The 25,058-nt window shown below is 40.4% G+C and overlaps 1 protein-coding gene across 2 annotated transcripts; it reads right to left on the bottom strand.

Annotated features, from left to right (window-relative positions):
* Nucleotides 1–435: 435 nt before the first annotated feature.
* Nucleotides 436–23,660, bottom strand: LOC129495483 (serpin B12-like). Of its 2 annotated transcripts, XM_055303022.1 has the most exons (9): nucleotides 23,548–23,660; nucleotides 21,323–21,374; nucleotides 11,647–11,832; nucleotides 9,448–9,576; nucleotides 8,550–8,690; nucleotides 6,682–6,799; nucleotides 4,795–4,937; nucleotides 3,667–3,834; nucleotides 436–2,690 (listed from the first exon to the last, which is right to left on the bottom strand). In XM_055303022.1, exons 3-9 carry the CDS (start codon nucleotides 11,812–11,814, stop codon nucleotides 2,286–2,288), a joined length of 1,272 nt encoding a protein of 423 aa, XP_055158997.1. In that variant the 5' UTR covers nucleotides 11,815–11,832; nucleotides 21,323–21,374; nucleotides 23,548–23,660; the 3' UTR covers nucleotides 436–2,285. The 2 variants fall into 2 exon arrangements, with proteins under 2 accessions (XP_055158997.1, XP_055158996.1); XM_055303021.1 differs by lacking the exon at nucleotides 21,323–21,374.
* Nucleotides 23,661–25,058: the final 1,398 nt, after the last annotated feature.

Genomic DNA, 25,058 nt, shown 5'->3' with positions numbered 1-25,058 from the left:
GGACAAAGGAGAGAAGTGGATGTCTGGAATTTAAACTGACAGAGCTCTTGTGTGTCTTAACCCTGGAGGAGGCAGTAATGGTAGGGCACAAAGCAGACTGACATGGAGTGACACAGTACCGGGAACCCCTTGACTAGGCTTGCCGTCCTGCTCTTAACTTGTAGTCAGCAGAAATGTCTTCCAAATGTGATGATCCATTGGCTATCACTCCTAGGTTTTAGAATCATAGCAAGCTTTCATCTTTTGTGTATGCCTTCACATGTAATTCTGGTGGAAAGTTGGAAACGATTTTCTGGCACAAGAGATATCTTTCTGACATCATTGAGATGAATGGTTAGCTTTATAGATTATGTATTTCTATATTTTTGGATGAAAGTATTTAAAGTCAGGCTTAGGTAACTAAAATAGTTGGCACATAAAATAGTATACACATAATAACTAACAACAAAAGTGCTTTATTTACTAAGAAAAAACATTTTAATCAATGGAAGTTTAGTAAAGAGTCTGCTCACTGATTCACAGAAAGACTTAAGAATCTCATTCTCATTTTTGTAAATAGATACATTTTTCCTTTTGTGATTAAAATTCTGAGAGACACCAATACAAATGAGAAGATGTGCTTATCAAGGAAAAGAATAAGAACATAAGCAAGGCCAGACAATGCCACATAGGTCATAGTTTTCCAGCTCAGTATCCAACAGTGATGACAGGCCAGGCACAGAATCTTCAAAACATCAACCCCAAAAGGAAACAGAGAAGAGACTATGTATTTGATTACCTGACATAAATTTGACCATGGGACATGCATTCTTTGGCAAGGACTTGGAAGAGCCACCTCAAGCTGCCTTACATTATCAATGAGAATTTTTTCTATACTCACAAACAACCTTGACGATGAGAAGTCTATATGGGGAATATGGAACTGGTCCCTCACAGCACAAAGAAATTATTAATGTAGAGGAAAAGGGGGCTGGAGGGGAGGCAGCATGACAGCGCTGAACTTAACGTACCTCCTCCTCCAAAAACTGCCACAGCCACACTTAACCAACATAGTGGCAACTAGGAGGATGATGCTCATAGGGTGGGACAAGAAAACAGAACCATGACCAAGACCAGGAATTCACCTTGACAGAATGAGTGGCAACATCCTAGAGTTAGGCATTGTTAGTAGGCATTACAGAGCATTCAGCTAAGGCAGAAATCAGGAATTCAGACAGACATATCAGAGAACGAAGGTCCCAGGTCCTGGAGTATTGAACACTCAGGCATCAGGCTTTCAGTAGACTAGAGCTTGATATGAAGCCAAGGGCTTTCCTGACAGAAGTTTCCATGTGCATCATGCCCAGACCCAGGCCTATTCTCAGAATGTAACCAGGCATGAGGCCTCCAGGAGGAAATAGGTCCACATGGCCAGACTCCTGACAGAGGGGGCCAGGTAGACCAGCAGCCCGAGGTGAAGGCAGCACTCCCCTGTCCTACCTAACATGCTGGGTATCTAGGGGTAACTACTGAGGAGAATTCTCTGAGGAAGGGGGTGAAGGAGACACACAGGATAGTGCTTCATGATGATGGCCTAGAAGACTCAATAAGGAAAGCTGAGACTAATTTTTAAATCTATTGCCGCTCTCCTGGGTCAATGTCAGATTCACAAAACATATCCTGTCAGTGCAGAATGAGTGCTGGCCGGGGCAGGCTTCTGTCCTTGTATTCTCACTTAAATCCTCTTCAGTAATAAATCCTCTTACTTTCTCCCAGAGGAGAAACACCTTACGGGGCATCTTCTATGAGGAAGAGGCAGGACATCTTGCCCAGCAATGGGCCATGGTTTTAACTACAGTAGAAACAGAGCTGAGTTTCTAAGACACATTCCATTTAAACATTTCCTCCTGCTGCCCACGTTAAAGTGGCTTCTGAGTTTATCCTCTCCTAGAAGTGGTCTAATGAACTTTCAGGATTCCTTCATAAGGAGGTAGGGAACTTAACATTCTTGATAACATTGACCTGTAGGTCACAGAGGGGAAATGATATGCTTGAGTGTTCAGTGCGGTGAAAGGTTAAGGAGGAGCCAGAGTCTTCGATACTAATGGACATAGATGAAAGTCAGCTACAGAGTGAGAGAAGGATCAGGACAAGCACGGGCCAGTGTCTGGAGGAAGGAGGCATAGAGCTGTGATAAAATTTGTTCAGCTTTGGATATCAATGAGAACACAAATGCCCATGTTATGCCAGGGGGGACCATACCACCACTTTTTTCCAGCTCCCAGGTACTAGACACTGTGCTCCTTTCAAGGAGAGCAGACCCTGCCATAGAAGAGAATGGTTTTGGTTTTGTTGTGTCTGATGAAAAAGAGGAAGGGATGATCAACAGTAAATGTCACCCCAGAAGATAAGGACCTTTCCATGCCGACAACCCCGCTGGCAGCAACTGCCTGGGTGCCATCTTCATCCACTTCCACAAAGGTTTTATGGACAACTTTTGACAGGTACAAATTGGGACTTGGAGAGATTCCAGTAAGATCAGCTTTCCCTTCCTCAAAGACATCCGTGATGCCCATGTCCTGTAGAATAGAATTGAGATCGTAGCTGTCTTCCAGGGTGAACTGTGGGAAGGAAACCGCTACTGTTTCTTCTGACATATTCTCTGAGCTGCTCCAGGCCACTATTTTTTCATGAGTGATGTTCTTTTCAAGCTATAAGAGGAAGGAAATAATGTTTAGGGTCAGATTATGATCCTGCAGAGGATGTCCCAATTACTTCAAAGGGCTTGAGCCTATTTCAACAGCCAGTATAACAATCTTCTGGGTCCTTCCCTAAGCCTCAAAATATTCTGATTTCATTTAAATTCCTCAAAGCAAACCTCTTTCCTCTTTAGAGGTCATAGGATGGTTTAGTTCTAGTGTCATCTGGTATCTGAATGTCAAAGCCCAGCAAAGGTCAGTCAACTAAGTTGGGTGAGCTTGGCCAAGCCTTAACATTCTGAGGTTCAATCCCCTCTTCTAAAAAAATAAAGTGAATATCATTAGGCTATTGCGAGGGTTGAACAAAATAAGGTATGTAAAATATTTAACATAGCACTAGTACACAATACATTTTGAATAACAGCCATTTTTGTGATCACTATCCAGGTATTTCTCTCTCCCTCTGTCTCCAACTCTTCACTGCACAGAACAGTATACAGCCAAGCCTCCATAGCCTTCATTGATTCACACCTCATGAGCAATCTATTACGGTGTCAGTGTCTCCACTCTCTCAAGGCATGTGCACACAAAACCAGATTTCAGCTGAAGGGTCGTGATGTGACCCATAGCAGAGTAGTTCAATCAAGAGATTGACTGAAATCAGGCTATTCAGAGAAAAGGAAAAGAAGTTTCATTTGTAGCAATTCTCACATCCCTCTGAGTCCAGATGATTCCTTGGTCTGGTCCAGAGGACAATTGCCAAGAGCTACGCAATGGGAGAGGTGAGTCCTATCCAATGCTTTTGGCATTTGTTCTTTTCTAAATCAATGAGGAAGAACTATCTCACAGAATTCAGATTCTGATATCCTCTCTGATACATCTGCTAGCTGAGGTGCCATCCTTCCTCAGAAAGGTAAATGGTAAATAGGGCCCCTCTCCAGAGATCGACAATGACATATTTTGGAGAGATGTGCAAGTGATGATTTACCTCTTCCAGGCCCTTCATGTTATCTGCAGAGTAAGGAGGCAGCAGGACGAACATGCTGAGTGCCCCCTTGGTGTACCTCATTTCGAGGATCTGTGCCTTCAGCTCCTCTATGAAGCCGATTCTAAATAGGCCTTTCTGGTGCATCATCTTCACAGTCTTCTTTTCATTCTGCAGTGGACAAGACAGAAAATCACAGGACTGCCCGAGTAAGTTCACATGCTCACGTGGCCTCCTTCTCTTCTGAGAACAGGGCTCCATTCATGAGAAGGGTCTTCACCAGAAGCTTTAAGTCATGCCAGTGATCTAACCTATGAACTCTGGGCCCACTGATCAGTCAGCCCTTCCTTTGCCAACACTTTATTTTCCCATGGTTTTAATAGGTTCTTCAGCTCCTAAGGTCACTTCTTGGTAAACTGTCCATCCAGGCATCGACCTACCCTAGCCAGGGAAACAAGCCCCACGTGCTCCCCCTCCATGCCTGCCCCACCCAGTCCCAGTCTCTTAGCCTCACCTGACCCCTTGCCCTCACTAGCCTGAATGACCTCCCCAGCGCCAGTTGAAACTTTGGTTAAACGATAATCATGTACTATTAAAAGACAACATTTTTTCCTAGGCTTCCATCAGATACAGGGCACCACCCCAGACACCTTGTGAGAGGTCACCAGTCTACAGATGAGGATGGACAGTGCTTGTGAGAGTGACATAGCTAACAGATGGTGGAGTGGGATGCAATCCTTTCCTTTCCTCCATTCTATAGTCTGGGCTAAGATCCCGGGTTTCTTGAGACAAATACAGATGTGAATGCCAATGCATGAATTTAGCTAAGTAACCTAACCTTTGCATTCTTTCCCCTCAACTCCTAGATTGAAATAATAACACCCATTTTCATAATGATATTTTAGGGAACAAGTGAAATAATGAGTGGAAAATGCTCAGCACAGTACCTGGCAATGAGGTGGTCAACAAAATTCAGGTACTGATTTTTGCTAATAACAAAATATTCTTATTATATTGTATGCTGTAACCCAGAGACCTAAGTTCTAAATTTGACTATACATCCTGCAAATTGTACTTCTTAGTGGAATTATCAGTGGGATGTCTAGAAAACCATGTGCTGTAATATCTTACCTCATTTAGAGAGAAAGGTGCATCAACTGTGTTTTTAGAGTCAAAATATTTTTCCCATTTGGCCTTGAAGTAAACAGCATTTACCAGCACGAGCACTGTTGTGCTGTCAATAGCATCCTTGTCAAAAAGTTCCTTGATTTTACCTTTAAAAAAGGTTTCAGAGAATATCCTGAATATGAGTTGTATCAGAGGTATTCATGTAGACAGATTTTCCTTAATGCTGCTTCCCATCCCCAAGGCTATGGCATGTCTGATTCAAGAACTAACTCAAGAGGGATGCCTGGGTGGCTCAGTGGTTGAGCGTCTGCCTTTGGCTCAGGCCCTGATCCCGGGGTCCTGGGATCAAGTCCTGCATCGGGCTCCCCATGGGGAGCCTGCTTCTCCCTCTGCCTATGTCTCTGCCTCTTTGTGTGTGTCTCTCAAGAACAAATAAAAAAAATATTTACAAAAAAGAGAGAGAGAGAGAAAGAGAGAACTAACCCAAGAAAATGACAGGACTCACAGTTCTGGGTGCGGTGGAGGTGAGGGCGGAAGTGATGGGGGAGAAACGCCATCACTCAACCCCAAGAGGGACCCATTCTAAAGCACTGAAACAGAGGGAATTTCCTTCGATTCACTGAACCACTGTGGTGGGAACTTGCTATCGGACATCCTGTGTCATGATTTAACTTTCAGAGTAGCCCCTGCCACCTGATTATATTATAACCTCTTTGAGAAACAGAACTATTGTGTAAAATTCCTATCTCAAGCGCTCATCACAGCAAAAGGCATATGCTTAAATACAAACAAAAATGCATATAAATTTTTATATGGTTTTTATATCCCTGCCTAGTCAGGATATATGAATAGGGCCTTCTGTGTGTCCTCTCTCATTCCATCTCATGTCAACCATGAGAAGTAGGTATTGCTATCTTCTCTTATAAGGAATAAACTACAGCCAGTAAGAGGTAAGGCCACATGTCAAAACTCAGCAAGGCTGGCTGAGATCAGTTCTGGGGCCAGATTCTAGCTCTTGGCCCAGCTCTGAGGCTCTTTTCACCGTAACACAGCCCCCAAGTGACCTGGAAAATCCCATGCTGTCATCCATTTATAGTCCAGCATTCCTTTCCACCGCAAAATACCAATCCATCGGTTATTTGAATACATGCCAAGTTCTTAAAGATGAGTAAAGCTTCCTACTGTAGCACTTCCACTTAAACCCCATAATAATAGATTATGTTGACATCACCTACACTTAAAATACTCTAGGAGAGTTAACTAACTAGGAGAAATGAGATATTTGTGGCTTAGTATGATTTTTTTCAATGAACGCACATTCCTCTTGGCAACTGAGTGGAACCTTGAAGGAACAGGAATTTCTGTGGCATGTGGACCAAGCAAGGAGAAATAATTTTGGATTTAGTCGCTTCTCCCAAGATGAGTTCAGACAGGGGAGTTTCATATTTAAAAAAAACTATTCCATTGAACTTAAAGTTTCAAGTTTCACTTCTCATCGGTATCTCTACACCCTCCTTAACTCAGAAAACACCTATATAGTTAATGAAAGGTTGATAAGAATTGGGATTTTATTATGTCCCCATTTCCCACTGAATAGATTCTCCTCACAATCTTTCTACTGATCTTTTTTTTAACAAAATGGAAATAGTTAACATCCTGCTGGCATGTGCTTGGCTGAAAGGATTTCACCTTTTCTGTTGGAGCAAAAGAGCAACAGTAAGCAGCGCAGCAGCTAAGTGTCTGACTGTTTGCACCTGCCAAATGGCCTTGAACGTGGTCCATGTAAGTGAGCGCCTGGTCGTGACAGACTAGCAGTCTCAGACACTGGCCTGACTTTTCTCCTTCTGAGTGGAAAAGAACACCAGCTACAATGTGTTTGGGCTTTCTTACCTTGGGACTGAGATTCAACCCAAAAGTTAATCTGTTGTCTGGACTTTTCGGTTTCTTTTCGGAAATCAATACTTTCAATGGTCGTGTGGTAAAATTGAATCACACCGTCTAAGTATTCCTATTAAATTGGAATAAAGAGAAAGAATGCAATGAAATCAGATAACCATGCTGATAGCTAGGCGTGAGGCAGTCAAGAGAAGCCAAGTGAGAGATGTGCCCAGTTATTTAAACAGGATGCATGTGGTCTCTATCTATGCCCACTTTCAATTAGCCAGAGGCCTTACACTCATTCTGGTGACAATTTAGGATATAGAAGGGTTATTCACGGGGCACCGAGGTAGCTCAGTTGGGTAAGTGCTCGTCTCTTGGTTTCAGCTCAGGTCATGGTCACAGGGTCGTGAGATGGAGCCCCGTGTCAGTCTCTGCGATCAGCATGGAGTCTGCTCAAGATTCTTTCTCCTCAGGGCACCTGGGTGGCTCACTGGTTGAGAGTCTGCCTTTGGCTCAGATCATGATCCTGGGGTACTGAGATAGAGTCCCATACTAGGCTCCCTGCAGGGAGCCTGCTTCTCCTTCTGCCTATGTCTCTGCTTCTCTCTCTATGTCTCTCTCTCTCTATGTCTCTCATAAATGAATTTTTTTTTTATCAGAAAAGATTCTTTCCCCTCCTTCTCCTACTCCCTCTGGTCCTTCCTCCTGTTCACACTCTCTCAAAAATAAATAAATAAAATCTTACAAAAAGAAAAAAGAATGCTGATTCATAAAGCAGTCCACAGTTACAAGGGCACAAGCCTTTCCCTCAGATACCTTTTCCTTGGATATAACCCATTTATGGAGACACTGCAACATGAATATTAAGTAACTTGAGAGACTTAGCTATATAATGCCTCTATTTTTAGCAATTAAAACCCTACTTAATGGTTCTGGAGTTTCTGGGGTGATGAAAACGTCTTGGAAATTGGATGATGCTTATACAACATGGTGAATGTGCTCAACGCTACCGAATTGTATACTTCAAAAATAGTGAAAAATGCAACTCTTACATTATGTTTTACCACAATTTTTTGAAAAGTCATAAGTAATATACCCAAGCCACTCGGGTGTACATTTTTTATAGATGAATCATATAATATGTGAATTTATAACTCAATAAGGCTAGTTTAAAAGAAAAAAAAAAGAGCAGCATCTACAATCTCATTTCTGTTGCGGGAGAACATACTTATTTTGGCCAACGGAGGTTAAGCCTGTGCCCTCCCCGGACCAGCCTAACCAACTGCATCACACATTTGCCTGTGGTCCCACCCCTCGTGTCCTTTGCTAAGTATGTGGCTCCTTCTGGTAGTGGCAGAGGAAGTTGGAGCCTGGACTCAGATGCGCCTCGCTGGAGGCACACGCTGCTCAGCCACAGGGACAAGCCATGAGCCTTTTGGCTCCAGACGCAGTCTCCTTCCACCGCATCTCGGTGCTGCTACGTGAGTACAGTTTTATTGAGATGTGGCCCGCTGGTGGCCTGAAAGGGGACTTTAGGGGAGTGCTGGGGGCGGAGGGAGAGATGGAAAGAAGAGCTACCAAGTGCATTTGCTAGGCATCTTTACTGGGAAAGACCATCCCAAGACACAGGGCCATTACCAAACCCACGCGTGCCCTGAAAACTATTAGTGACATGACCCTCTTTCCCCCCCCCAATAGGCCTCATACACCGCTCACGTTGAAACCCAGAAGGACAATAGACAGGGGACCCCAGGGAGCCCCCCCGGTCCACAGCACATCCTCCTGTCCAGAGGTGCCAGCTGAGTGATCCAGCTACTCAACTGATTTTAAATAGTATGCTGTGTGATAGTTTTCATCATCAGCCGCACCTAACTCACCGGACAGATGGGGAATCCCTGCTCCCCATAAAGCCTGTTGGCAATACTTAGGGTGTAATCAACTCTGATCCTGTCTATCTTGGAGAGAAGGTGCCCGAAGTAGCAACTGAGCAGTCCACTCTCATCACTGGAAGACTCCTCCTAACAAAAAAAGAAAGAAAATGTGACCTGATCCTGAAATGAGTCATTTCACTTTGTTACCATGTGGGGGAGCAAGCTGAGAGGAAGAGAGGGATGGAGGGCCTGAAGTGATCCCAGGGGAAGATCACGGCTCCCACTTGGTGTCAAGGTCATCCAGGAACAATACACCGGGGACTCAGCAGTGCGTACTGTATTTTAGATCAGCGCACCTTGTTTTTCTCTATATTCAAAAAGATAGAAGAAAAAGACAACCACCTCTCTGCCCTCCTCTTAAGCATTCTAAGGTAGAGGAATATATAACCTGGAGAATATCTTTCCCACTCCTGGTATGAGACAACCAATAAAAGTTTTGTGCATCAGTAGATTACCCCATGAACTAGAAAGGGGAAAACTGGAGAAAGAAATAAGACTCCCACAGCTGATTCCTACCCCTAACTGCCCTTCATCCTCAACCATGCTCCGTCCTGGGGACCTGTGCCCTGTAAAAGTAGATAAGTAATGGAGCTTTGCTCTAACTGTCTTTATCATGATGAGCAGAAGATATGAAATCCTACTCTTTAGGAAACTAGCTTACAGCCAACAACACATAAGACACAGAATCAGAAAAGAATTGGAGGTCATATGGTGTTCCTGCTCTTGCCATTGCCGCTGATGACAGCCAGGACCTAATATTTGGGGATAAGTAACCCTTGCCAAATACAGCACAGCCAGAAGGAGCAGTTCATAAGAAAAGGGACAGGAATTTGTAGTGGCTCACCTGCAGAGACCCCTTTATTTCTTCCTGCGCTTCCAGAGAGCTGTCAGCCAGTACTTCCTGTTTTTTGCTTTTCAGACAGGGATCAGGTTCTTTACTTTCATTCTGGGAAAATTCATTGAAGTGTAGGACCTGCATGATGACAATTATGGGAGTCTCTTAGAAAATATGAATAGCAGGAAGTCTGTTTCAAACACAGTTTTATAGTGTGAGAGGGACAATGATTACATAGTCAAACAACAACAGTTCCAAGGGGAGTGGATGTTTCTCTTGACTTGGTTGTGAAGTGGAATGGAAGGAAAGTGAACTGCATGCTACCCTCAGGTCCGCATTTAAGAGTGAATGTAATCAAACTAAAAGAATATCAAGGTATCCATGAAACACATGTGGTTATTGAGCCAAGCAGACTGTTGGTGTAAAACACCACACTGGACTTTTGAAGACTTGGTATAAAAAAAAAGAGTAAAATATATCATTTACATTTTTTAATTGATTGCATGTTGATATGATATTTTGGATGTATTGAGTTAAATATTATTAAAATTAGTCTCACTCATTTCTTTTTACTTTCTCATGGCTACTAATATTTTTAATTACTTATGAGATTCAAATTATATTTGTGTTAGCAGTGATCTAGACCTTCCAATCAAACAAGCAAGTGATAACAGCAAAAGACAAGTTACACAGAGCATTGCAGAAAGGTAAGATACAAATGCACATCTTGCACTGCTCAGCACAGTTTTCCTGAACAAGCGAAAGCCAGGTGCCTGGAGAAAGAACATCTGAAACCTCATGGAAGATGAGGATGCCAACCACACTCTAAAGTTAAGTTTTGCTAATGGAATAATATTCTAAATCAAAGTAAATGAATAAGGAAAAATGATGACCCCAAACACATTCTACCTTAATCCAAGAATTCAACTCCTCCATATTAAAGGCAACAGTGGGGTTCGCACATAACCTCTGTGACATGTGCGAGATCCAGGGAAGTTATAAGGCCAACCTCAGGAGCCTGTAGTTTATTCGGCAAGTTGTTCTTGTCACTTTCATTCATTCCTTCTACAAATTTGGATTGGATGGCTACTATAAGCCAAGCACTGTTCTATGACAAAGTATCTTGCCATCTGGGAGATTATATTCTAGTAGGGGAGACACATAGTAATGAATTATTGTACGCATTGTGTTGGAAGATGGCAAATGTCATGTGGGGGAAAGTAGCTGGGCGAAGAGGGAATTTTACAGGGTTGGGTGTCAAGATGCAACATCAGATTGAGAGTTCAAGGTAGGCCTGGTTGAGAAGTAAATTCTGATCAAGGTCCTGAAGGAGAAAGTAAGTTATAGATCACTTGTCTGGGGGAAAAGCCATGAGGCAAATGGAATGGAGCAAAGGCTCTGAGGCAGGAGTGGGCATGCTTACCCAAGGAATCTGGAAGCCAGTGTAGCTGGAGGAGTGGGGAGGGGACAGGGTGATAGAGAGAGTCACCTAGCTGTCTATAATTCAGATACCAGACCTTCATGGGCCACGGTAAGGACTCAGGTTCCTGTCATTAGCCAAATTGGAAGTCCAGGCTTTGAAAAGATGAAATAGGCTGTGAGTGAGGTTTTTAAAGGATCTTTCTGGCAGATAGATTGAGAACAAACTGTCAGCAGAAACAAAACAAGGAAGCCCATGAGGAAGTTGCATCCAGGTTAGAAAGGATGGTATTGGGTCAGGCCTCAGGGACGTAGCAGGAAGTGCCAGCATTCTGGATGTATATTAAGAGAAAAGAGGTTGAGTTAGAGTTTGATGTAAAGGGGGAGAGAAAGAGAGGAGTCAGGGAGGACTCCAAGATCTTTAGCCACTGGGTACATAATTGGTGCTTACTAAATATTTATTTATGGAAAGAAAGAGAGAAGACACATACACACATTAAAAATACTGCTAGCAATATCAGCATGGATGATTATAGAGAGGAAGAGGGACAGACCTGCAGACACACAGACAGAGACAGAGAAGGTGACTGAGAAAAGCTGAGACTGAGGAGGCTGGAGAAGTGTTACAAAGGAGGCAGAGCCTTGAAGAGAGAACATGCAGGACGTAAATGAATGCTCCAAGGCAGATGCAGCCTCCTTTCAAGACCCAGGCTCAGTGAGCAGCATGGCTTGTCAAAGAGGGACAAGGGTCTGACTCAGAGAGTGGACCCAGAGGTACTAGATCCATACCTGGTCGATCTGCTCTGCACTGCCACTTCTGGCCCCCAGGCGGACCATGCCAAGGGCAGCTGAGAGGCTCAGGGGACAAAAGAAGATGTTTTTATGATGATCATCTTTGCTTATCTCTTGGAAAAGATCAAAGCAAAATTTGGTGTTGGCTGCAACAAGAGAATCCATCCTGAAACTGACAACAGTCTAAAACCAAAAATAAAATAAAACAGAGAGAGAGAGAGAGAACATGATGATCAGAGGAAGATAAATCAATAGTTCTCATTTTACATACGTGAAATATAATCATATACAATGATTCAACACGTTATTAAAAACTTGAAAACTAGAGCCATCGTCATCCTGCTGTATATATATTGATTTCCATATTGATATTGATACAGACAGAGATCTATTTTCATTCAGTGATGTGAGTTACTTTTCCTAGAGCTGTGGTAACAAATTACTGCAAACCAGGTGGTTTAAATAGCAGGAATGTATTCTTCTTCAGTTTGGGAGACCAGATGCCCAAAATCAAGGTGTTGGAAGGATTGGTTCATTCTGGAGGCTGGGTAAGTCTGTTTCCTTCCTCTCTCCCAGCTTCTGGTGGTTGCCAGCAACCATTGGTGTTCTTGGTTTGTAGAGGCATCACTAATCTCTGCCCCCATCTTCATGTGGTGTTCTTCACTGTCTTCTGTGCAAGTCCAAATTTCCCCTTTCTTATAAGGACACCAATCACTGGAATAGGGCCCACACGAATCCAGGAGGACCCCATCTTAACTTGATTACAGCTACAAATACCACACTTCCCAATAAGAACACATTCAAAGTACCAGGGATTAGGTCTTAGACATGTCTTTGGGGGACAGAATTCTATTGTGGTAGGACTGCCTTTATTCAAGTAAAACAAAGTTACAGGCAACCATGTCCTCATGGTCAGGTTAGCAATCAAGAAACCTTTATTCTGGGATCCCTGGGTGGCGCAGCGGTTTGGCGCCTGCCTTTGGCCCAGGGCGCGATCCTGGAGACCCGGGATCGAATCCCACGTCGGGCTCCCGGTGCATGGAGCCTGCTTCTCCCTCTGCCTGTGTCTCTGCCTCTCTCTCTCTCTGTGACTATCATAAATAAAAAAAAAATTAAAAAAAAAAAGAAACCTTTATTCCACCTCCTTCTCCACAGGCTATACCTGTTTCTGCTTAAGCCCTTTCCAGCACTCTCCCCTCAATGTCTTAGGACTGAGGATATACCCAACAAATTTGTCATGAGTCATATCCTTTGTCACCTTCTCACCTCCTTTGACCCATTCCACATGCAATCTGTAGGACCTGAGGTGCTTCACCCAGTCATCAATATTGTTCAAGAGATCATTGACCTTGAAAGATGTTGGGTTTTAGAAGTCATTAGGTTGAATACTTTCTTTTGACAGGGTAGAGTCACAGGTAATATGGAACCAAAGTAAGAGAGTGACTCCTTGAGGACAGATTCCTTGTCCTTCCAGTGATCTGTTCCAAAAGTATCAAGAAAATATTATGTAGATCTCACCTTGGACTATCCCTCTCAAAGGAAATGCCTTTTTTTTTCTTTCTTTGTATTTCCAAGATGGAAATGTAAGCCCACTTACTTGTGTTTTTTATCATCAGACATGTGGCACATAGTAAGCATTAAGAAATTATTATTGCATTGAATTGAATAGTGTACACTGCTTTTAGCATCTTCTCAGTTTAACATTGGCTTTTTTAGTCTATAAAACCTCATTTGAAAAAATAACATTAGGGGATCCCCAGGTGGCTCAGCAGTTTGGAGCCTGCCTTCGGCCCAGGGCATGATCCTAGAGTCCCGGAATCAAATCCCGCATCAGGCTCCCTGCATGGAGCCTGCTTTTCCCTCTGCTCTCTGTGTGTGTCTCTCTCATGAATAAATAAAATCTTTAAAACAAAAAACAAAAAAAAAATAACATTATATATATTTTTCTAAATAGTGCCAGACATGTTTTATATATATTAGCTTACTTTTATTGGGTAGATTGTCACTCCCTCTTTCCAGATGAGAAAAGAATCAAAGAATCGCATCACACATGTTGGCCTAAACTAAGTGCTCTCTGTGCTGTATCTACCATTTCTACTAAATCTCACTCCATATAGGACAGGCTGGCCAAACACATGCCCACTATATATTGGTGTTTCCCCCCCCCCCATTCAGCTTAGAGTCCATTTTATGCTTACATGTTTTTCCCTGCTGAATTTGTAAGTGACATAAGTATTTCTCATTTTGTGTGGTAAAGCTGAGTTCAGGGAGGTATTTTCCAAGACATGTATGTCCTGAGTGTGCCTGGGAATTCAGTAATGCTTCACACCTCAGGAATCTACATTCTTTATCTGGAAAAATATCTTCACATCCAACATGTTCACTTTACAACAGTGGCTGGAATTACCCATTTAGTAACAAGTTTACTGAGGAAGTAGAGAAATCAGATAAATTCAAGGTGGTCTGAGTTGAGGTAAGTGCACAGACTTGTGTGAAGTTGCAAATTTTCAGATAAAAAAATACTAATATATTTTTTAATTCTAATATTTTTAAAGTCTTTGTCATATAATGGAGGTGGCTATTTGATCAAAATCTTTGCCATCAAAGGAAAAGGCATCAGATATTCTGGCTATTTGTTTACTACTGTAAAAGACTAGGAGCACAATACGAAAGGAAAAGATGGGATTTGGATTGAAAGTTGAAGGATCTCAACCTGGCTCTTTAAACGTTCCAGCTATTTACCCCGGTTCTTTGTGAGGATGTGCCCCTGGCATTAGAGGGGAAGGGTGTTCCTTTCTGGCATGACTTGCACAGAGCTGAACAACCAGAGTCTTACCTACTATGGAAAGGACATGATTGTTCATGCAGGCCAACTCCTTCCATTCTTCTCGAGACTAAAAAACCTGAGGCCAGAAGCAACAAAGTGACTTCCGCACAATCACAAAGCTGGCCAAGAGAAAAGCAAGGCTCAGACCTCTTCATGCCCAGGCCTGCTTTCTAGAATACACTGTTTTTTGCACCCTTTTCTAATTCTACTGCTACCCTTATTCACTCTGGGAGCTCCAGTGCACCCCTAAACTCTCTCTTCCTGTTGGTGCATAAAGAACAGAGAATCTACACTAAATTTTATTAACTTTTCATGAGTTCCTTAACCTGGCTCCAGCTACTCTCATGTTCTCACCCAGCAGCAAATCCCTTTTCTGAGCCCCATCTGGTTCTACCCTGTGGTTGGTTCTAAGTTTCCACCAGAGTCTATGTAGCTTTAATTCTGCCCAAACTTCCAAGGGAGGGGTAAGAATGGTAGTTGTCGAAGGATATCCAAAAAGGTGTAGTTGATATTGGATGACTGTATGTAAACATTTATTTCAGGAAACCTTTCCTGGTGTTATAGAAAACTCTAAAATAAAGAAAAATGAGCATTTAATAATTTAACTGAAATGGCATCCAGTAATTACCTTCTGAAAGCTGTTGTTGTTTTGCTTGTTTTTAAATTAGAGACTGGCTAAATCTGACAGTAACCGAATTACCCAATAACCATTTATAAAGTTCTCCCATGAGTGTGGTCACTGCCGATAATAGGATGAGCTGAATGAGACCCAATCTCTGCCTCTGAGAAATTCACCATCTCATAGAGCAGATAGAGCAATAGAAGCAGCTCCAGTGGTGGTGTAAGAGCTTTGAGGAGTCCAGTATTAATTTAAAAAATAAAATGGAAAAAGTGGGGACACCTGGGTGGCTCAGTTTGTTGAGTGTCCAACTCTTGGTTTTGGCTCAGGTCATGATCTCACGGGTTATGGGATGGAACCCCGTGTCAGGCAGCCCTGTGTCAGGCTCCATGCTCAGCAGGGTGTCTGCTTGGAGAATCTCTCCCTCTGCCCCTCCCCCCATGCTGGCTCACACACTCGCCCTCCCTCTCTCAAATAAATAAATAAAATCATCAAAAAAAAAGAAATGGAAAAGCAGAAGAGTATTATATAAGAAAAAAATTTTAAATAGCACTTATCAAGACTTATTCTAGTATTACTCTAATAATACTCAAGCAGACAATTTAAAAATATAATACTTTCAACATTTTTAAAGCCACTTAACATTGTTCTTCTTCATGAACTTTGGTGGTCAGTAAAAGCCATGTTATGTTGTTACAACAAAAAATAAAGTAAAAAAAAGTTCGAAGGTCAGTTTTCTTGTCCTTATCAAAAATCCCTTCTTATCAGGACTAATTTAAGAAGAGTAGAACTAAACCCATCTCCAAATCCACTGGATTTACTAATGGGACCAGCTTAACAATAAATGGAAAGTAGAGATCTAATCATCATTATATGAAAATGTACCTGTATCAGATATTAGAGGTATGTAGCAAAATAACTTTCAGACTTTAAACTTAGTGGTGTGTATAATAAATAAGTTCATAGAAACACTTTCATAATAGCCCAAACTCAGAAACAAACCAAATGTCCATCATCAGTAAGGTAAATAACAATTTGTGGGTCAGTCATACAATGGAACATACACACCAATGAGTCTGCGTGAACTATCGTCACCCCATGATAACACGTATCTCACAAGTGCAAACTTGAGTGAAAGAAGCTGTAGAAGAAGAGTCCATGATAATATAGTAACATATAACCTCTCTATATATTCATGTATGTATATATTTATACATAAATTTTATATGTATGTCTAAAATTTAATGTTAAAATGTACTGTAGATGTATTACTAAGCATGGCAGCAAATTTTAAGGCACTGCAAATTTATTTGTGTTTAACGCAAGAACTAAGATTACATGGAAAATTGAGGAATAACCTCTCAAAATGAAATTCAGCCTCCAGATGCAATTAGGATGCTCCCCAAACGTCAACAGGAGGTACTGTAAATCCACTCTGGAAAACATCCACCACACAAAGAACTTACTATTTGGCAAAGTCTAAGTCTGAAAGCTGAACTGCTGATGTCAGCTACTTCTTAATAAGCTACAACTTGAAACTTGTACATAATTTACATCAGTCATCATTATTTCCAAACACACTTGAAATAATCTTTAAATCTTTAAAATAGCAAGATCCCTCAAAAATCCATTCATCTCAAGGAATTAGCACTACTCCACCTACAATGACTTTATAATAATAGCTACCATTTAATATGTCTATAATGTGCCTGGTATTTCAAAATGTTGTCCCTAATACTCAAACAATCCTGTAAATTAGAAATTATCCTCTCTTTACAGCCAATCATTAAGTAGCACGACTTAATGCTACTGTCACTTCAGTTACCCTCTTTCCTCATGCTGCCATCCGGAGAAGGTAACACTTGTGTTCTCCAAGACCACGGCTCTAGTAACCCACAACAAAGCTTCCTGACAGGAAGATGTTCTTATAATAAATAAGAAAATAATAAGGTAAAATAATGATAATAAAATAATAAAACATGTATCATTGGTTTCACTGGTGTCTCTGACCAATGGCCAACACCAAGTGTCCATCAGGACTGCTCTGAACTACCTCACCTCTATGGGGCATCTCCAGCCTCAGGTTGTCCTTCCAAGACTCCTCTGATCTACTGGGAGATTGCTTCTCTAGACTGAACATTTACTCTAAAATCTTTTTCAGATTGCATTGAAACCTTTGGAAATATACCATAAATATAGATTGGAACTTCATGATTGCAAACAACTTTATCCCAAATTAGATCTGACTTAGGTCATTTCATACTTATTCTCCCCAATATCACCTCCCATTGACCACAACTTTGAAGGGGGGGGCAATTGGCAATCTTTATTCAGAAAAAAAAGAAAAAACTCACTTTGATATCAATAGAAATATTATCATATTTTTGTCTATAACACTTTCCAAGTAAGCGATCCATTATTTAACCTCTAATGAAGTAAAAGGACTTTGGCTCTCATATTCAAACTTATCGTGCAGATGACAAAATATCAGGTATCATTAATGATGTTCTACAATCTGCACAATAAATTTGAATTTTGCTCCCACAATATTGACAAATCAGTTGACTTTATTTTCCATGTGCTTTCTAATCTTGTGATCATAGCTTAGGTATATAGATATTAAACACACAACATTCATATTTCAGTTTCCCTTATCACTCTGTTAGGTAATTATTTTTTTATATTTCTGTCTTTGCTTCCAAAGCATAATTCTCTTGCAGGCTGATTCCAAGTTTTATATTCATCTTTGTATCTCATCAGTAAAGAATGCAAATTGTGGCACATAAGAGCGCTTCAAATCTTTTATGGATTTATTTGCTAACATCTGCCTTTTTTCCCTGTAAATAATTTTAACGTTTGAAATTATAGATGATAATTCAGTGTTTCATACTCAATCTGCATACATTCAATCAATAGAGATGCTACATAGTGGAATCAAGTTTTGATTACTTTTCTGCATTAGAAATAGTTCACTTGTTAAATTGGTTTCCTTTAAGATGAAATGTAAAACTTTCGATGAGAGATTTTCTAACAACCCAAAATATTCTGGGGTTCTTTCCTTCACAATAGGAAAAAAATATATAACCCCAAAATATTTCATATCTTATGATTTTCATAATTCCCACAAAGCTATTAATAACCCAAGAATGAAATTCCAACTTGACACACATAAATGCTATACTGCTAGTATATATTTTCAGGTCTAGTTAAAGCTAACTGAATGATAAGCAGTCTTTAAAGACAAATAAATAGTTGTGAAAGATGCAATCAAAAGCATTTCCAACTCAGGTTGCAAAAGAGAAATGTAAGCTCATATTATTTAAAATACAGATATTCTAAATATTATACCATTTTTATATTATAGGAATAATAAAAAGATAAAATTCAATCTGTCAAGTATGTAAAGATTTTTAAAATTATTCAAACATCCACATTTTTAGAAAATCAATCAACTACATCAGACATCTGACCGGGTACTTGGGGGACAAGTGAAGTCACAGATGTTTCTAATATCTCCCAACAAGTATTGCCACATTTACAAAAAATTCAACACATCATAAAACAAACTGCTCTTTTTAAAAAGACATTTACTTCATAAGAATAGCATATCCTTTGGTTTCAATCAAATCCCCTTTGGGTTTCTAGGATTTAAAATAATTTTCCAATGCGATGTTCATTGTTAAGAATGATATTAGGCAATGCTTACATTTACCTTCTTGCCTTTAGAGTTGCTGCTAACAGCTGGGCAGGTAAGTTTCAATCCACACCCCATCAAGAATGGAAATATAGGAACTTTACCCCTCCCACCATGGCACTTTTCCAAGTGCCATTTTGGAATCCAGGGTAAAATTGTCATTGATTGATTAAAGAGGAAAGAAGAAGAAGACAAACATATGGTATATATATTTTTAAACAACTTCACACGTTCTATGCTTTCCACTGAGTTAAATATTTAACTTACTATGTGTATGTTTTCTTTACTCTTTCCAATTGGGTCTCTTTTCAGAGGACTCATCATAATATTTGATCCACATCTTTCTTTTTTTTAAGATTTTTTTAAATTTATTTATTCATGAGAGACACAGAGAGAAAGAGGCAGAGACACAGGTAGAGGGAGAAGCAGGCTCGTTGCAGGGAGCCCGATGTGGGACTCGATCCTGGGTCTGCCAGGATCACAGCCCGGGCTGACGGCAGTGCTAACCCGCTGAGCCACCGGGGCTGCCCCACATCTTTCAACTCAAATCGCTACACTAGAGAAGAAAACAATTTTACTTCATATAACCATTGTTTTGGACATTCTCTTACACTTCAATTTCTGTGTTATTCTACCCTTTCTTCGCTTATTACACAGAATCTGCAAAATGCACATTAAGCTATTATTAATTGTTTGTTGCTTATTTGTGGGTTTTTTTTTTTTTTGCCCTCTAGCAGTCCTGGGTTGGAGTTGGAGGGTTACTATTTAGTTTATCAACTAGAATAGCTGAATACCAATCAGTGGGTGGAAATGATCAAGGTCTACTGACAGAGATGGCATGAGGAGTGCTTTCTAGAAGAAAACTAATTTGCTAGGAAGCAAAGAACTGATCAACTGTGTGCCAATATCTCCAGAAAGTCTGTCCAATTTTGCCTCCACACCATGTGACCTGCTCTTCTATTTGTCCTATTCATTTCTTCAAGGAATTTTAGAGCTCCAGGTACCTCATTTTTTTCCTTTCCCTCCCTCCCTCCTTTTCTCTCTGCCTTCCTTCCTTCCCCTTTTTCTTATCAGGCTTCTAATAAAGTTTTCATGGGACAAATATATTCCACAACTGAAAAAACAAAAGTTTTAAAACTGAGCCAGAGGGGCACCTGGGTGGCTCAGTCAGTTAAGCATCTGCCTTCGGCTCAGGTCATGGTCCCAGGGTCCTGGGATCAAACCCCACAACAAGCTCCCTACTCAGCAGGCAGTCTACTTCGCCTACTCCCTCCTCTGCTCCCACCTGCTCCCCCTGCCTGTGCTTGCTCTTTCTCTCTCTCTCTCTCTCTCTGTCATATAAATAAATAAAATCTTTTTAAATAAATAAATAAATAAAACTGAGATAACATCTGAGGCTGTTTTGGGGTCCATGAATCGGGAAGAAATGTTGTAACTAGAGGAAAGTGAGAAAGCGCGAAAACTTGCAAAATTGACATGATTTAGGGACAGAATGAGGACTCCTCTCTGGCCAGGTTCCCTTTTTGACAGACTTTGTCTCCCTTTGCTAGCTTCTTTTCAGACAACAGTATTTCTGAGCTTCAATTCCACAAATATGATTATATTAGAGAAATTTGAAAGAAAACTTTTTAAAGTGGGGATATTGCTATTATGGAGAACATAAACTGCTTATCTACACTATACGTATAAGGAGAATGTAGGCTACTTATGCAGCTAGTGTGAAATGAAACAAGTAAAAGCCCATTTTATAAGGTAAGATGTTGACCAATGAAAATTCATAGCTGAGCATCAAGAAGATCTCTCGATTATCAATAGCGAACATAGAAAACAAATATGTTGTTAATTCTCCTCACTATTTCATTTGAAAAATGCTTGTGGGGTTTTTCTCTAAATTCTTCCACAAAATTCTGAAAACCATAATTTTTCAGTTGAATATCATCATTGGTTAGGACTTATAGGGGTTGGAAAATTTTAATATGTAATCAGTTAATTCATGTTAGTTGATCAATAACTATTTCACATGGCTGCTGTCCAGCATTACCTTTCAGAAAGGATACTATTCACACGCACAGTAAGGTAATTTTTTTGGTCTGGTTTTCTGGATTTGGGGTTGACACTTTTGTTGTAGTTGGCTGCTGATATTCGTACCACATTGGGCACCTGGGTGCCTGAGCAGATTCAAAGCTTGTTAGACTGTTTTTAATCCAGGACTGAATCTGTTTATCCTCTCAAATAATCCAACAAAATCTGACTACTGATGACTGTGCCCTACAAGCCTAAAAATTTGGTGTGGTATGATTGTTCAATCATTAATGATGAAATCTACCACTATTTGTAGCTAAATATTAAGGTAATGTAATGAATCACTAAGGAGGGTGTGAGAATTCGTTGAGTGTCTACTACATGCCAACACCATTTGTGATTTTGCATACACAATCTCACCTGAGTGAAGAAAGTCAATCTCTCTACTATCAGTGACTTAAAGCGTCAGAGAATTATACTAGAGTTTAAAGGAGTTTTGGAGGTCACTCACCTGACAGCGCTGCTATTCAAGGCAAGCTAGAAAGGTTTTCTGTGTCAACAGGCTGTAAGAACATGATTTCATCAAGTATAGAGTTAGATGGCTCCTCCTAGGTATGTTACAACTCATCAAGAGTTATGAACCAATCTTTTAACTCTTTAGTAATTGGTCTTTTCTTCCTGGATGTAAAATTCAGGAATGCCAGAATGATTCACCAAAGTCTTTGCCAGCTTGTGACACGAAACAATATGATTAACATCTTCTGTTATGATAAAAGTAGTCTTTTTGAAATATCCTAAAGAGGCTCTTTTTCCATCTAATTTTACCTCACATTGCTGAGGAAACAAAACGTACATTGGGAAAATATCAGCATAGTAGGCCTTTGAACTAATGAAAAATAAATCTTTTACCCAAAGTAGACAGTTGAGCACACATTCATTATTTTATCCTTCATATTTATTTTTTTTTAAATTTTTATTTATTTATGACAGTCACACAGATAGAGAGAGAGGCAGAGACACAGGCAGAGGGAGAAGCAGGCTCCATGCACCGGGAGCCTGATGTGGGATTCGATCCCGGGTCTCCAGGATCGCGCCCTGGGCCAAAGGCAGGCGCTAAACCGCTGCGCCACCCAGGGATCCCTATCCTTCATATTTAAAAGCCTGCGCCACAAGATATAAAATCAAAAATACAGGGGATCCCTGGGTGGCTCAGTGATTTGGTTCCTGTCTTCAGCCCAGGACGTGATCCTGGAGTCCCGGGATCGAGTTCCGTGTCAGGTTCCCTGCGTGGAGCCTGCTTCTCTCTCTCTCTCTCTCTCTCTCTCTCTCATGAATAAATAAATAAAATCTTTTTAAAAAAATACATATATATACCATTAAAACAACAAAAAACAATAATAATAAAGACCAAAATACACAAAAGTTTGCTTTAAAACTTGCAATCACCCTTTCCATCAAAGCCCTCCATTCTCCTCGATCCCAAACTGAAGCCTCCAGGCTTCAAACAACACCAACTGCCTGCCCCAGTGAGACAGACACAGAGAACAAAGATGACCAAAGCTATAAGATGGCAAAGAATACAACACAGAAAGAGCAGCACAGTGACAATCAGAGGCTCCAGACCCTACTCTGAATCCTACTAGCTTGACATCTAGAGCAAATACCTCTAGGCACTTCAATTTTCTCATCTATAAAAAAAAGGAATAATAATATGTCTTTCCCTGCTCCTGTTATACAAATGTTCCTATTATTAGTATAATTATATAGAATTAGTACAGCATAAATGTTTTTTTTCATTTCTTAGCCAAATCTATATGACATCTATTTCTTCTGCAATTGTAAATCAGGGCTTCCACCTTCTGATCAAGTTTCAGAGACTAGAGCCTTCAGGTCAAATCCAGTCCACGGCCTGTTTTTATAATAAATTTTTATTGACATACAGCCATGCCCATTCATTTACTACTGTCTGCAGCTGCTTTCCAGCTACAATGGCAGAACTGAGTAGTTGTAAGGAGACCATATGGCCTGTAAAATCTAAAATATTTACGATCTGGTTCTTTACTGAAAACTTTGTCGATCCTTGCTTTAAATGACAAAACATCATCATTTTTAACACCTATGAAATTTTTATATCCTTGGATATATAACCTCTCCTTACACAAAACAAATGTTATAATACAGATAAGAAATACAGTTTCCTAAATTAAAAATATTCATTTGCATTTGACCTTAATCCCAAGCAAAACTCTAGACCTCTCTAGTATCCCAGTAAAATAATAGCCCAGGCATTCATTTGGTAAATAACTATTTATTGAGTGCCTACCATGTGTCAGGCATATCCAGTGAACAAAAGGATGATTGCTCCTGACTCATGGTGCCTAGTGCAGTAGGAGCTTACAACCCAGACTGTCTTACCTGCATCTAGATGTAATAAGCATTTACGGAGGACCCTATATGTCACAGACCCTTCCACATCATTACCTCATTCAGCTCTCCAATAAGCCAAAGAGGAAGACATTATTTTCCCAACAGACAAATGAGAGAATTGGGACTCAGACACATTCAGTTGCTCGCAGTAACGATGCTAGAAAGTAGCAGGATGATATGATGATAAAGTAGCACCTGCCTTGCACTCTATGCCAAGGATAAAGATCCTCAAACATCTTGCTTCAACACTGGAACAACTATCCCAAAGGCTCCTGTACCACCAAATGCTTGCCCTCTCCCGATACATACCTGGAAGCCAGTGAGGACTGTCCCCAGCTTAGGTTTGTGCTCTGATGAAGTCAATTCAATTATCACACAGAGGAGGGAGCAGCCAAGTCCTACAGCCTATGAAAACTGGTAAGGATAGGTGTTGAGTAATTCTATGACTTTCTAATTATGACCATGAATCACAATGATTAACCTATAAGACAGGGGGTGGGAGAGGAGACACATTTATGGTTATTAGTTCAACAAATTTTAGATTGAAGTGATTATCTCTAAATCTGTTATCCCTCCTTGAGAATAGAGCATTCCACTGGCACAGCTTCTCTTTATAAGCTGTCCCACAGCCAGCTATTTTCCAGGAAACCATAGGTTACAGAGGAAACCTTTAAAAAGGGAGGCTAGAAAGGCCTGGACTCCTGCTCTGTTCCTTATTCTCCCCAAAAAACTTACAGAGAACTTTCAGCACTGTAAAATTCCATGAGATCATGGTTTGTAAATGGAATACGCAAAACCCAAGAGGAATGTTTTTTTTTTTTTAGTGTGTCCCAGCCCACTCCCAGAAAATGGATTGATTGAGTGACAACAGAACAGTATACATGATGTTCTCTGAAAACCTATCCTTGAGCCATGACTGAGTGAGAATCATAATTTGAGGAGAAAATACTATCTGTAATTACATCAAAAATGAAGACCTAATCCCATTACAGAAGAAAACCCTGCAGTTCGTGGAATATTAAAGTTGTGAACTCCTAACCTACAAACCAGAGAATCAGAGAATCAAAAGGAACTTAAAGTAGCATATAAATTACAAATACAAAATTGGGTTCCTTACATAAGTCATATTGATCCCACAGAATAATAGTGTAACTGAGAACACAACTATAAATGCAATAAAAGTTTTGACTTAGAAGGATGGTCAGAAATTTGAGATAGTGAGGGTGCCTGGGTGGCTCAGTCAGTTTGGCATCTGACTCTTGATTTTGGCTCAGCTCATGATCTCAGGGTTCTGGGAACAAGCCTTACATTAGGGCTTGACATTCTCTCCCTCTCTCTCTGCTCCTCCCCCTGCTCTCTCAAATAATAAATAAATCTTTTTTAAAAAATAAATTGGGTGGCACCTGGGTGGCCCAGTCAGTTAAGCATCTGCCTTCGGCTCAGGTCATGATCCCGGGATCCTGGGATTCAGCCCCACATGAGGCTCCCTGCTCACTGGGGAGCCTGCTTCTCCTTCTCCCTCTGCCACTCCCCCTGCTAGTGTTCTCTCTCTCTCTCTGTCAAATAAATAAATGAAAACATAAAAAAAAGAAATTTGGGAGAGTAGACTATAAATGAATTTTAAATAATGCATGTTATTTGAGAAAATTAAAGACATTTAGTATGTGAATAAAAAATAAAGGTAATTACAAGCCCATTAAATTACAATTTTCTTTTTTTCTATACATTCCATTTTTACATAGTTGAATTCACACTACATTGTAGTTTTATATCTTGCTTTTTTTATTTAATATTTCACCCTAATTATTTCTCCATATTTT

Source organism: Nyctereutes procyonoides, unplaced genomic scaffold (genome assembly GCF_905146905.1).
Source record: "Nyctereutes procyonoides isolate TBG_1078 unplaced genomic scaffold, NYPRO_anot_genome, whole genome shotgun sequence".
In the NCBI taxonomy this organism is placed as follows: domain Eukaryota; kingdom Metazoa; phylum Chordata; class Mammalia; order Carnivora; family Canidae; genus Nyctereutes; species Nyctereutes procyonoides.
Note: the sequence above shows the minus strand (reverse complement) of the source record. Positions and strands in the feature narration are given on the sequence as shown.

Coding starts and splice junctions, on each gene's coding strand:
- LOC129495483 (XM_055303022.1), bottom strand. CDS start 11,814: ATGGATTCTCTTGTTGCAGCCAACACCAAATTTTGCTTTGATCTTTTC. Junction 4,938..6,681: donor GGTTGAATCTCAGTCCCAAG/GTAAGAAAGCCC, acceptor CCTTTTTTAAAG/GTAAAATCAAGGAACTTTTT. Junction 3,835..4,794: donor CACCTTTCTCTCTAAATGAG/GTAAGATATTAC, acceptor TGTCCACTGCAG/AATGAAAAGAAGACTGTGAA.